Source organism: Ambystoma mexicanum, chromosome 3q, assembly GCF_040938575.1.
Source record: "Ambystoma mexicanum isolate Mex_15411 chromosome 3q, UKY_AmexF1_1, whole genome shotgun sequence".
Classification (NCBI taxonomy): domain Eukaryota; kingdom Metazoa; phylum Chordata; class Amphibia; order Caudata; family Ambystomatidae; genus Ambystoma; species Ambystoma mexicanum.
In genome coordinates, this window is record NC_090926.1 from 1,237,717,933 (window position 1) to 1,237,732,397 (window position 14,465).

General features: G+C 44.9%; 1 protein-coding gene across 1 annotated transcript in view; it reads left to right on the forward strand.

Annotated features, from left to right (window-relative positions):
- The window catches only part of LOC138447816 (tetratricopeptide repeat protein 39A-like), a 344,056-nt gene that overhangs the window by 269,528 nt on the left and 60,063 nt on the right, over nucleotides 1-14,465 (forward strand). The window contains exons 8-11 of the mRNA XM_069604182.1: nucleotides 3,280-3,345; nucleotides 5,604-5,712; nucleotides 6,915-6,982; nucleotides 11,767-11,826. Of these exons, the coding sequence (XP_069460283.1) occupies nucleotides 3,280-3,345; nucleotides 5,604-5,712; nucleotides 6,915-6,982; nucleotides 11,767-11,826 (303 nt within the window). The remainder of the gene's footprint in view (nucleotides 1-3,279; nucleotides 3,346-5,603; nucleotides 5,713-6,914; nucleotides 6,983-11,766; nucleotides 11,827-14,465) is intronic.

Consider the following 14,465-nt stretch of genomic DNA (forward strand, 5'->3'; position numbering starts at 1 on the left):
ATCGCCCCCCAACCTACCCCTCCATCGTTGGGAGAATTTGTGTTATTTACACCTTCCTCTTTCAATGTCTGAGTTTCTTTTTTAGAATAGCCCTTGCACCTTTAAAATAAGTGTTGCAGGATACTATTATGTACTAGAAAGAGTTCCTTTTAATGTGTTTGGCATGTTTTTGTAACTTTCACATGGTTAACTACAGATATAATAAACTGAATGTATTAATTCATATACTTGAAATTCTTGTCTTTTTAATACCTTGTTTTGTTTCTTTTAGTGTGGGGTATTATATAGTAAATGCTGTCTTATCATTGTGACTTGTGATGTATGTGAACATAGTGTGAAAATTTCAAATTAGAACTAACGCACTTTAGATCACATTTTAAAAAAATGTAAAAATAGTGTGCACAATCTCATCTGGTATTTGTGAAGAATTAACCCCCTCCGCTCCAGCTCTCAAGAGTTAAGCCTGGGCTGCTCTGCCAGAGAGTCTAGCAAAACGTAAGGGAATCCTTCTTACCTAAGACAGGAAATTCTACCACTGGCCTAAAAGAGAATCTCCTTATCCATTGTGTCCCTCAAAGCCGATTTGTCTTTGTTGTTATCTGTACCCCTCCCCGGAAGTCCTTCAAGGATGGCAACCTTCTCCACATTGCCACTCTTAACTCTCGCTCTGCTGTCAAACATTCCTCTGATATCTGCTGCCTTCTTGAAGAACTTGAACTTGAAGTTCTTGGTCTCACTGAGACATGGTCCACGCCCAGCTCTGTCACCAGCTTTGACATGCTCCTACCTGACGTCTACAGGATCCTCTCTGCGCCCAGGCCCAACAGATCTGGTGGGGGTGTAGCCACTATCTTCCCTGAGTGGATTCCTGCCTCTGTCACTCGTACGCAGACCTACTCCTCTTTTGAATGCCTTGTCTGCCAGCTCTCTCTCTCCCCAAACCATTCCCTTACTGTGGCTACTATCTATCGGCCACCTGGTCAGATTTCCTCCTTCCTCTCTGAGTGGGCGGACCTCTCCTCCTCACTGCTGGCCTCAACAACTCAACTCCTCCTTCTTGGAGACTTCACCATCCACCTGGATGCCTCCTGTCCCCCCTCTGGACTCGTTTGCGACCTCAGCGACTCTCTCTCACTCACCATTCTCCCCTCTGGCCTGACTCATTCTGCAGAGCACACTCTCGATATTCTGATCTCCTCTGACCTTCCCCTCTCTCTCCCTCTCTCCACTCCTCTCTCCTGGAGTGATCACTTTATCCTATCCTCCCACCTCACCCTCCCTACCTCCCAGGCTAAGCCACCTCCAGCAGTGCCACCCACCTTCTCGGTCATCTGACCCATGAAGCGCGTGTCAGTTGAGGCTTTCGCCGCCACCTTCTCACCCCCCCCACCCCCCTTTGGCTGACTCTCACCGTGGCACAGCCGTCTCCATGCTCCACTCTACTATATCTGATACTCTTGATATCCTTGCCCCAGTCATGAGAATCCAACTGAAGCCCAAAGCCAAGTGTAACTCCTGGTATGGCTCAGATCTCGTCACCCTAAAACGCAAGTTTCCGTGCTTCATGTTCATCCTCTGACAAACTGGCATGTCGCCTGCTGCAAAGGCAATACCGGCTCTCCATCCTCACCAAGAAGAGAGCTCATATCCAAGCCCGCATCTCTTCAGCATCTAACAACTCGGCTGAACTCTTCTTCAAGGAACTAGCCAATCCTGCCACAGTCTCTACCTCTTCTGTACCTTTCCAGGCCCTCTGCACGTCACTGGCTTCTCACTTCATTTCAAAAACTCAGGAGATCCTGTCCTCACTCTCCTCCTATCGCCTCCCTCCCTCCATCCCCTGCTCTTTCTCTGGCCCCTCTGCAGCCATCCCCCCCCTCCTTCTCTTTAGGCGAGGTTTCTAGACAAGTCCGATCTATGTAAGTCTCGTCAAAACAGTTTCAGCCCTATTCCTCCAAAACTATCAAGGACCACATTTACTCTCTGGCTCCTGCCCTGGCTGATTTCTGCAATCACCCCTTCGCCACTGGAGTCTTCCTATCCCCCCTGCAGCATTCCCTTGTGCACCTTCTTCTTAAGAAACCCTCTGCCGACCCCTCCTGCCCGGCTAACTATCGCCCAATCTCCACACTCTCCTTCTCTCCTCACATCTCTGACGTCTCCAAGAAGTCACACTACCAGCTACACCTCCTCAGAGGTATTGTTCTTTTCCTCTCCTTCCCCCAGAAGCTCACTGTCTCCAGAGCCCTGGTTCTCTCTAGGCTGGACTATTGCAACAGCCTCTATCTAAATATGCCTGCCTTTACTCTCCACCATCTGCAACTTATCCAGAACAGGACTGCAAGACTTGTCCTTGGCCTCAAGCACAGGGATCGTATCTCTCCAGGACTGAAATCTCTGCACTGGCTCCCAGTGGCTGCGAGGATTAAGTTCAAAACCCTCTGCATTGTTCACAAGGCCTTCTAGGGGCTGGGGCTGCAATAACATCAACTATGTCTTCGCAAATATCTTCCTTCTCGTACTGTTCGCTCATCTGCCTCCAACTCCCTCAGGGTCAGTCGCTTCTCCAAGCAACGAGTTGGTGGTAGATCTCTTTATTCGGCTGGTGCCTCCCTCTGGAACAGCCTTCCTGCCTCCCTGAAACTTGAGGAGAACCATCTCCGGTTCTGGAAGCACCTCAAAACCTTCCTCTTTGCTTCTGCTTTCTCTCCTCCTCTCCCCTGCTGAATTCCAGACTAAAACTGCACTGGTTACCTGGCCACCCTCTGATCTAGGGCCCAGGTCACCCCCTCCGCCCCCAACAGTTGCATACCTGCACTACCTCCCTGGCAACCTCTGCACTTGGGGACTGTTTCTGTATCCATACAGTCCCCCTCCCAGCACTTGACACCTGATGCATGCACTTTCCCTTGTACTTGCCACCAGCTGGCCATATTTTTATATTGTTCTATTTTTTTTTCTATGTATCCCATGTACTACACTTTACCCTCTCCCTCCCCGTCACACTTTTCCCTTTCCCCCGTCCCATGCACTTGCACAGTCTGAATGTCACCTGGCTTAGTAGGATTGTTGTCTGTCTTCCCCTTTTTGCCCCTCCCTTGCCTCGTTGCGCCTCGAAACACTTGTGTATAGGCGCTTTATAAATGCCATATTATATCATATCATATCATATCCTTTGGTCTATGCTTGTCAGTTCCATCAAACTCACGTAAGCCTGTTCCACCCTCCCATTTCCATGTTTCCACCTGTAAATGTCCTCTTTCCCTTTTATTCCTTTAGACACTCTCCCTCTTCCCTCCACGGATCCTGAAGCTCTTGGAATTTGCTGGATTTTCGGGAGACAAGGTATGCCGAAGGACCTACTGCAATGCATCCTTGGTCGTCTTTCCCCCTCCAATTTTTTGCTACTCCCATGCCTGTTTCTCAGTGTTTTGGAGGGAATCTTACTTTTTAACCACTGTCTTTGTTTTCTGTTTTTTTTATTTTTATTTATTTTATTTCGCATTTGTAGAGCGCGCTACAGCCCACGGGCATAGAGGCGCTGTCAAGGATACTTAAGAAGGCTTGCTTGAGGGTTACAATAAGCGGGCCAAAAAGTATACAACGTTGGCTTTGGTTGGTACAGTTACATAACAGTATTATACAGTGTATCATTCAATGCAGGAGCATATGACGGGGATCATACAAAGGGAAGCCCTCTAGACAAAAAGCCTAGTTTTTAGTGCCTTGCGGAAGGCAGCATGGGATTCAATTGATCTGATATCATTTGGTAGGTTATTCCAGAGAGAGGCTGGCATAGTTGGGAAGCTCGAGCCCCCAGCACGCACTCTACGCGTGTGAGGAGTCGGGATGCGATTGGCATAGGAGGCTCTGGAGGGTCTGGACGCTGTTTGTTTGTGGATCCTTTGTTCAAGATAGGGAAGAGCCAGTCCATGAAGACATTTATGAGTTAGGGCAAGGGTTTTGAAGATAACCCTTTCTTTGATGGGTAGCCAGTGTGCCTCTCTCCTGACCAAAGAGATGTGTTCTCTACGTGAAATGCCTGTTGCGGCTCTTAAGGCATTGTTCTGTGCAATCTGGAGTTTGGCCAGGTTTCTTTGGGAGGTACCGACGAAGAGGGCATTGCAATAGTCAAGCCTGGAGCCAATGATGGCTCTGGCTATGGTAATGCAGTTCGGTTGAGTGAGGAATGGCCTAATACCATTGATCAGTTTGGAATGGTATGCTGCTGAGGAGGCTATAGCATTGACCTGCCTATGAACATGGTCCTGCTATGTTCTAGATATACGCCTAGAGTCTTAATGGTTTGTGATACTGCGATGGGGGTGTTGTCTTTATTGAAGGCCTGATACTCTTTGTCAAGTTTGCTCAGTGTAACGGGGGACCCGATCAGCAGGAGGTCGGTTTTTTTCACTGTTTAGACAGAGCCAGTTATCCGCCATCCAGGATTGAATGGTGGAGTAGATGATGTTGAGGGTATCTGTATCAGTGCGATAGTCTCCCGATAGGGGTATGAGCACCTGGGTGTCATCCGCGTAATTGGTATATGAGATGCCCAGTGAGTCCAGAATACGGAACAGGGGTCTGGTGTAGAGGTTATAAAGAGTGGGGGCAATGCAAGAGCCCTGGGGGACTCCACATTTGATCAGACTGGGTGTGGGGTTGGAGGATTCTGAGAAAACCTTCATGACTCTCTCCTGAAGGAAAAAATTGATCCATGCACAAGCCTTTGGGGAGAAGTTCGCAGTGGTTGCGAGGTGATGGCATAGGGTTTTGTGCTCCACCAAGTCGAAGGCCGCAGAGAGGTCTAAGAGCAGAAGGACCGCTGGTTTGCCTGAGTCTCTGATGTCGTCTATTTGATTTTTTAGGTCAATTAACGCAGTTTCAGTGCCATGACGAGGGCGAAATCCAGATTGGCGCAGGCCAAGAAGGTGGTTATCCTCAATGAATTTCTGAACTTGCAGATAAGCTGCTTTGTCCAAGATCTTTAAGAGGAAGGGGACCGTAGTAATGGGTCTGTAGTTGCCAGGTATCAGTGGGTCGAGAGATGTTTCTTTTAGTAGAGGTCGGACCCAGGCTTCTTTGAGGGAGCTGGGTACAGTGGAAGATTGGAAGGAGGAGTTAATGAAGGCCGTCACAAAGAGGGCGATGACTGGCGCACAATCTTTAATGATGTGGGCTGGGCAGGCGTCTCCCTTACAGTTAGAGGGCTTAACAAACTTAATGAGGGCAATGACTTCCGATTCGCTCATGGGAGTGAAATCAAATTTAGGTGCCTGGTTAAGTGTGTCCAGTGTTCTCCAACCTTTTTCTGTATGGGTGATTCCTCTTTAAGTTGTCAAGTGTCCTCCCCACCAGTCTCTTTAATCTTTCTCTCTGAATCTTTTGATTTACTCCCTGCTTCCATAGCTCTTCTCCTCCTCAACTGTGTATTGGTGTCTCCCCCTCTATTTCACATTCTACCCTTGACCCCATGTTCCCTTCCTGTTTGCCACTTGCGTCCCACCATGGCTGCATTTCCTACCCCCACCTTCTAACCCCTTTTCGTCACCCACATACCTTTTTTCGTTCATGTTCACAGTGTGTTGGTGTTTCCTCTCTAGGAATATGGCCTCGGCCAGCTGCATGAAGGAGCCACTTCCTCCAATCTCCGGGCCCTGCTCTGTGTGATGCTGTTGCTATGCTACTACACCTTCCTCACCTTCATCCTTGGTAAGAGCCAGTGGGGCTATGCGGACGCACGGGAAATTGTGGCTCACAGGGACATTAGGGAATTATGTCAGTCAAGTACATCAGGACAAATACTTGGTAGCTAAAAACCTAGTGGAGGTCTAGTACAAAAGGTGCTAAAAAGAAATAATTTTGGTAGCCTGAACATGGATAAGCGCAATCATTTTTTTTTTTTTTTTTAGCTTCGGATCATTGGTGGCAGCACCATCTATATGGGAGCCAATATTCAGTCTGTAGATGTGTGGAGAGGAGTGTTGGCATACTGGAGGCAGATTTGCATCCTGGATGCTGTTTGACTCCACTCCTTTGTTTCATCACATTAGCTTCAGACATTTGGTATCCATATTTTTATAGGTTTTTCAGAGCTTAGGCAGTCGGCCAGACCATGGGAATCCATCGCTACGCAGGCCACCGCCCATGGTCCCTAAACCTAGCCCTATGGTCCCCAAGCCTAGGAGATGGCAGCACAAACAAAGTTCCTTTTATGAAAGCTACATTGCTTATCTTTGCTAATGCTTGTTTTCCTTTTTCCTGATCTCTTCTCTATCCTGGTAACAGAGAACATAAATGGAATGTGTCCACCTGGCAAGCTAACTACTCTGCTTCATGATCAGAACTTATATTCAAGTTGCTATTGAGAGAATATACTGCTGGGACCTTTATTTTTATTTTATAGTTTAAAGCGCGGACCTAGCTCGAGGCTACGGAGCGCTGGACAGAGTGTGGGTAGCCGGCATTTGGCCTGGCATCTTTTAACAGTAGCGCAGTACTGGATTGTCTGTGTGTCCATTGGAATTAGTCCTTGGTCAGGTGTTGTTGAAAGAGCTATGTTTTGAAAGATTTGCGAAATTAGAGAATTGTGGGGGCATTCCCAGTCGACACTGGGATTGAGTTCTAGAGGGTAGGTGCATGACAAGAGAAGGATTGTTGCGTGCCCTCTCTTTAACTTATTCCAATGTGTTACCAGGTTCATAGACTTATCTATTTTTAACAAGCAAGCTATACTTTCCTCCTTTTCCTGCCTTTAAAGGTTTTGGTCTCCCATCCCTCTCCTAAACCTGCCACCTTCTGTCTTCACCCCTGTTTTAAAGGTTTTGTCTTTGGGCACAAATTGTCCCCTTTGACATGTGTGACTCCGTTTTTGACACGGACGTTCTTTAAGATGTCTTCTCGTGCATTCACAGGAACAGGAGAGGAAAGTCTGGCTGAGGCGCAAGCATTGCTCAAACCGTACCTCAATCGCTACCCGACGGTAAGAGGAAGATGAGGCACCACATAAGATTTCTGCATGGCGCAAAGCCATGATGCGCAAAACATAACATAGCTAGGAACTCAATATCATTCTTGCTAGTTCATCTGTGGTGGTTCATCTGCGTATGTCCTGCTTCTCTATTTTAGATTCTCTATCCCTGTCCTTTCAGTCCATGCCCGATTTAGAGAACCATGCTCTGCGGATGTGTAATTATCATGGTGTCTTGTGATTCTGCGGATGTGTGATTATCATGGTGTCTTGTCCTTCTGTGGATGTGTGATTATCTTGGTGCCTTGTCCTTCTGCGGATGTGTAATTATCATGGTGTCTTTTCCTTCTGTGGATGTGTGATTATCTTGGTGCCTTGTGATTCTGCGGATGTGTAATTATCATGGTGTCTTGTCCTTCTGTGGATGTGTGATTATCTTGGTGCCTTGTGATTCTGCGGATGTGTAATTATCATGGTGTCTTGTCCTTCTGTGGATGTGTGATTATCTTGGTGCCTTGTCCTTCTGCGGATGTGTAATTATCATGGTGTCTTGTCCTTCCGTGGATGTGTGATTATCTTGTTGCCTTGTGATTCTGCGGATGTGTAATTATCATGGTGTCTTGTCCTTCTGTGGATGTGTGATTATCTTGGTGCCTTGTGATTCTGCGGATGTGTGATTATCATGGTGTCTTGTCCTTCTGTGGATGTGTAATTATCATGGTGTCTTGTCCTTCTGTGGATGTGTGATTATCTTGGTGCCTTGTCCTTCTGCGGATGTGTAATTATCATGCTGTCTTGTCCTTCTGTGGATGTGTGATTATCTTGGTGCCTTGTCCTCCTGCGGATGTGTAATTATCATGGTGTCTTGTCCTTCTGTGGATGTGTGATTATCTTGGTGCCTTGTGATTCTGCGGATGTGTAATTATCATGGTGTCTTGTCCTTCTGTGGATGTGTGATTATCTTGGTGCCTTGTGATTCTGCGGATGTGTAATTATCATGGTGTCTTGTCCTTCTGTGGATGTGTGATTATCTTGGTGCCTTGTCCTTCTGCGGATGTGTAATTATCATGGTGTCCTGTCCTTCTGTGGATGTGTGATTATCTTGGTGCCTTGTCCTTCTGCGGATGTGCAATTATCATGGTGTCTTGTCCTTCTGTGGATGTGTGATTATCTTGGTGCCTTGTCCTAGGGTCAAATATGTTTCTCACGAATATGCAGGAGCAACAGAGAGTAGTGAGGGAGCACAAACCAATTAAGAGAACATTTTGAAAGTATTCGGCTAAAATCATGTATTTTCTGCACACTTCATTTGAAACATTGGGTAAAACGTCACAATATGCAATCAGTTTTGTAGGGTGACACATGGATATATCAGACCGATGCAAATCACCAACAGGGCACAGGAGCTTTTTCCTAATGCCTTCATCCACAATATATGCCAGCATAAAAAACATTTTTGGCTGGCTGTGCCCATATATATCCATTGAGACTACACCAACATATGCCACTATTAGCATATAATTACATGCGCCTGTTGGCTTTACCAGTACAAAATGCCATGCCAGAGTAAGAAAATATGTCCAGGTTGAATGCACCAATGTAGACTGGTAGTCTGGTAATAATATTCATTCTGTTGGATTCACCCTTCATGCCCAGTAAAGAAATGCCATGCAACAATCAAGAGATATGTCCAGACTGACCCCACCAATGAGGGCCAGTAGCGAATATAAAAACACATTATGCTGCAGGAATAAACGACATGCCACAGTAAAGGAATATGTTCAGACTGGCTCCACCAATGCGGCAATACCACATAGGAACACTAAACATGATGCCTTCACCATTGATACCCAGTAAAAATTGTCATGCCAAGGGAAATAAGTATGTTCAAACTGGTGGACCAATGTGGGCCAGTACCATGTAGGAACACTTGTAATGCTGCCTTCACTCTTGATGCCTCATTAAAAAATGCCATGCCACAGCAAAGAAATATGTCCTCCTGGGAGCCAGTTCTTACTCTCCCCACCACCAATCCTCAGACTGCCTGCTGATCTTCCCAGCACACATGCAGCAGCATTTAGTGTGAAGGCGAGAATGAAGAATGAATGCAGTGTGAGATTCACACTACATTCATTCATCATTCACTCTCACATCCTCACACATGCATTAGCGGTCATTCTTCATTGATCTGTGCCTCCTTACTGCATTCATATACTCGTTCAACAATGCACCCAAACAACATATGCTGTCTAATTCACGCACACACTTACAAACCCAAACCCTTGTGTACCTGCACACACACATATACTGTACATACATTCTTCTTTTTATTTTCTTACCTGCAACCCTCTCCATATATCAGTGGACTCATGTTGTCTGCTGCAGTGATGGCCCTCTGGCTCCTGTGCAGCATGCAGCAGGAACCAGGACGCAGAGAGAGTTTCCTGGATCCACAATATGTGCGAAGGACTGGGAACCTGTCAGGCCCTGAATGTGTGGGGAGGCGCAAGAGCACCCCTCGCATATTCAGCCCTGAAGTACCCCAGCCTGCAACCACCAGGGGCCATGCAAGGCTGGGGAAGCAAAATGCCCCTGGACTTGCATGGCTCTTTAGGCATGCATACTGGGGTACTACTGAACTCACAAAGGGAAACCATGACAGGTAAATTAATGCCAGCTCAGGACCTTATAGCAGCTGGGGGAGCACTTTGTGTTTTCAGTGGGCTAACTTGATATGATATGTTATTTATAACACGCTTAATACCCAGAGGTTTCGGAGCGTGGACCCGGGGATCAAACCTGTGGTGCTCCGTGTCGTCTTGCTTCCAAGGTGAGCATGTTGCCCCTGAGCTATCCTCCCAGGCCTCTCCATAATGAGCAGAGGGTTGATGCCTTGTTGCCCATTATGGATGAGCCACCCCTAATTCTAAATATTTCTGACTATTGGACCTACGAAGAATGTTTTCCCCAACTCAGGATTGGGTGCCTTGCCATTGAATTTCAGGGTGGCAGGATCTATACAGCCCAACAGGGTATTGACCAACTGGGTTGGGTGCATGTGGCAAATGGTGAATGAATTTCACAATCTTGTTGCTTAAAACATTTAAAAAATATAATGCCAAATATCAGGAAGTATTTAAATTTCTCTTCTATTCTACTAACTGATCGGATTACCATTTTAAATGAGAGTTTGCACATATTGTTTAATTTAAGTTGCGCCCTGACTTAAATTAGCAATTGCGCCTTGAAACACTTGTGTATAGGCGCGATATAAATAAAATATATCATATCATAATTTCCAAAAGAATGCATTTTTAAAATTTAAATGTTAGGATTTAAAATCCATCAATTTTTCTAAGAATTAATCAAATTGTGCGTTCCAATGATTCTGCCTGGCACTTCCTCCCTGCTTCCTTTGATTGAGAAATTGTAGGGTTGTAATTGTCTAGCTTTCAGTTACATGCGTTTTCCCACTCCTCCACTACAATTAGAGGAAACTGATAATATTGGTGGCACAGACAGATTTGTCCATAATTACTGTAACCCTGACGACCAACTGTTTGCAGTGCAACTAACTGGCACCCATCATTCCCTGATGATTGAATTTGCTGGTTTGTCTCGTCGATAATGTTGCCTTAAGTTTGTTGGCAACCATCGTCCCTGTTCATTGAAGGCACTAGTCTTGTTCATGAGTGACAATGGGCCGAGTTTATTGATATCAAGTACATTTTATGCATCTGGGGAATTGCTATGGCATAGGAACTACTCATCAAGGCCAAGAATTTTCTTTTATTAGAGGGGTAGGCAAACACCATCATAAAGAACTAAATGTTCTCTCTTTTTAAAGGCAGAGGAACCTTTGTTGTTAATGGGTTTAGTTGTACACAATCCAAAGGAGAAGTGTTTGTCACAGTGAGATCGTATCTTTTAGGGGTTTGCATCAGCATTTAGGACTAAGCACAAAGAGCTAAAGGTACAGATTATTTTTGCAATGTTGGGATCATTGATTCCTTTAGTTTAGATAATCTTGTGCCCAATTTAGAACTAGCTACAATTTACATTATTAGCCAATAGGGAGCCAAAAGAATACTTTCTGAGCCGTCCCTACAAGAAAAGGGCATTACGGGCACCTTTACGCGACCAAAATCAGGCAAATAAACAAATGGAGAGTAAAAATACACTGAACACAGTGGAAATAATGGACACATAAGAGCCTGGCCCCTCATGCCTGCTTCCACCTACACAGCTCCGTGGATCTGTTCAGATCCGTGCTAGCACAGCAGCGACAGGAATGAGCGCTAACAGTATTACTGTCCAATTTGGAAGATAGACCTTAATGTCAAAAACTGTAAGAGACATGAATTACAAGGTGCAAAGAAGTATGGCTTATAGAAAATAACATTAATTTTACTCCCCACTTCAAAAACAAGGATTAAAATACTTCCAAATCTTTTCTGGATCCTCGGTCAGAAAGGGAATTACTGTAATGTAATTATGTGGATAGTGGCACTAAAACTTAAAATTCCTGACAAGGTGAACGGTGTTTAAGCTTTCTTTATACGAGTGCTATGAATGTATCCACCTGTGGGCAACAGGAACCTGAGAAGTTCTCCCAGGGTCCTAGCTCTGACGGATCTTCTGATAACCTGACTTTGTTTTGGGAAATCTCTGTGTTTGAATTAAAATGTCACCAAGATGTCGAACCTCTGTTGTCTGTGTATTAACAGCAGTGCCTGTCCTCCTGGTCTGATGTTGATAGGTTTAACAATGCCATGTCTTGTCTGACCCGGTTTCAGAGCGCCATCTTCCTGTTTTTTGCTGGCAGAATAGAAGAGATAAAAGGGAACATTGATCAGGTGAGAGCTCCTGCATGCAAGTACATCCAGCATAAAGCGCTGATCTCATGCTTGAGATACACCGAGTACCATGTTCTGAGTGTACTTTCTCCTTAGCTTGTTTTGTGTTGCTCGACTGGCCATCTTCCTCACAGTTTTGACTTTCTCTGGTTTGAATCTGATGTTGAGTGCACACTAAAGTTCTCTTGGGCTGTCAAATGAACTTAAATGCTTCACCTCTATTTCAAATGTACACTTATTCTGACTGCTAAATTAGTTTCCCTTGACATGTCTGATGGTTTGTGAGTGTTCTCTAGGTTTTTACCAACCTACACTTTGTTCCTTTTCTCAAGGTTCATATCCATCTACAGGGTTAATCCTTCCTTGCTTGCTTTCTTCGCTTCTCTTCAATTAAGCCTGACTTTGTCTATTTGGAATCTCTTTTCCGACTTGATTTGGGATTTTGCTTTGTGTTGCCTCTCTCCTTCATTCATTTCTCTGTTTAGTGATACGGCTTGGAGTCCAGCATGCCCTTTTATCTTTAGTGCCTCTCTTGTTGGGGTTAATTAGATGCTTTACTTCTCTTAAAGTGTGTCCTGGCTTTCACATTAGTGTCTCTTATCTGGGCTTGTCTTTCTTTTGGGTCGCTGGGTATTGTTTGAATTTTCTTTCACCTTCTTGCATTCAACTGTGTCTGTTCGTGTTTTTCTTATCATGGTTTACCCTTGCTTTCTTCTATAATATTTTGTATCCATGTTAATCAGGTTCCCTTACAAACCTCTTTCTTCACCCTTTAGTGTCTGTGTACTCTGTGTACTCTGTGTAAATCCTAGCATTGCTTTTAAATTCTAGCATGGCAAGTTAGATCTGTGGCGAGTCACCACCTGTAAACAGTCAATATAATCATTTTGGAAGAGAAAGCAGACTACCAGAGTTTGATTGGGGCTGGAGGAAAGCCTAATGAAAGGAATAACTTGGGCAAAGAGGGGTTGCTTGCTGGAAATGTGGTGTGAAGCACACAGAGTTGAAGAATCAGAAACACCGTAAGACTTGGATAGTGCCAGCTGAGAGAGAAGGCAAAGCCAGATGAAGTGGATATGTGGCACAGCACACCACAATAGGGACAAGAGTGATGGGCAAGGAGATAGTGGTAAACTCTAACAAGAGTGTCTCTCCAGACAGATGAGAAGAATTGCTGGTGTTGAGCAGTCGTCGAGGATGCCCTGAAGTCTCCAGTGTGTTGGAAAACTGGGAGCTGCGTGATTCTGCAGACAGACCACAAATGGTAGCAAAGCAAGTCTGCAAAGCAACAAAGCAACATAGATGCTAAAGCCTATGAATGTGGATGAGAAACAAATGTTTAGGAAATTATTTGGGAGAGTCTGGATGAACTCCGCCAGAGACTCATAGTGGCCTATCACATGAAATTCAAGAGATGCAACATGAGGGCTGCATTGAAGGCTAAATGAGTGGCAAATTCTCAGCCAACATAGGAACCAGCAGAAAGGAGAATCTTTTGGCAGAACTCGTTCCCTATCTAGAAGCTGAGTGGAGGCCCTAAGAAGTTAATATGCTAACCTTCAAGGTACGAATGTCACAGCAAGGAAACCTCTCGGCCGAAATTCCAATTGAAAGAGGGGTTAAACAAGGTTGCCCCTTAGCCCCAGCTCTGTTTCTAGCCTACATTGGGGACTACAAGGAAACTGAAGATCTCAAGCGATCTTTTCCACCGGCGCTGGACAACATCAAAATTAGTCGCCTCTTATACGCGGATGATCTTATCCTATTTGACCAGACTCAGATCGGTCTCCAAAGGCAGCTAAATAACTTACTCAGGTACTCCACAGAAAACAACTTGAAGGTCAAGAAAGAAAAAACAAAAATTCTGATCCTTGAAGGGGGAACGACAAAAAAAAGAACTGAAAAATACAAATGGTACCTCGAGGACACAGAGATTGAAAATGTTACTGAGTACAAATACCTCGGCGTGGTCATCGACAGTTCAAAACAAGAAATGGCTACCCAACTACACCTTCAAAAGAAAATAAAAAAGTTGGCAGCGCAAGGAAAGGCGATTGAGATTAAGTTTGGAAGATTTTCAACTATCCCCGTCATCGAATTTTATAAGAAAAAAGTCGTCCCTTCAATTACGTACGGCGCGGAGGCAATGTCATTGATTCCTAAAAAGATTTGGCCAAAGCTAGAAGGCCAGTTCTGGAAGGCAGTGTTCTCCCTTCCTAAATCGACGGCCATCGCAGCAATACGTCGAGAACTTAGTCTTTTGTCCTTAACAGCAACTGTGAACATCAATAGATTGCGCCTCTATCAAAAATGTATCATGGAGGAAGGCCCAGAAATCTAACTACAGACAGAAAAGGTAAAATCGCTCTCAGCCTGGAAAGCAGACAACAAGGCGTTACTATTGTCAGTTGTATGTTCAGAAAAAGATCTCATCACTAATCTTGGAAAAGTGATAAAGAAATTGAAAGAGCTAGACTGGATCTCGACACAAGAGCTAGCTACAAATAACAAATTGCTGCAGCATCTCCCGCCAACTTTTTGTAAATTGAATTATCCAATGAATTACATAAAAAAATTCCCAAACAGGTTGGCACGCAACTATATGTTAAGGATAAGACTAAATTTACTGGAGACAAATG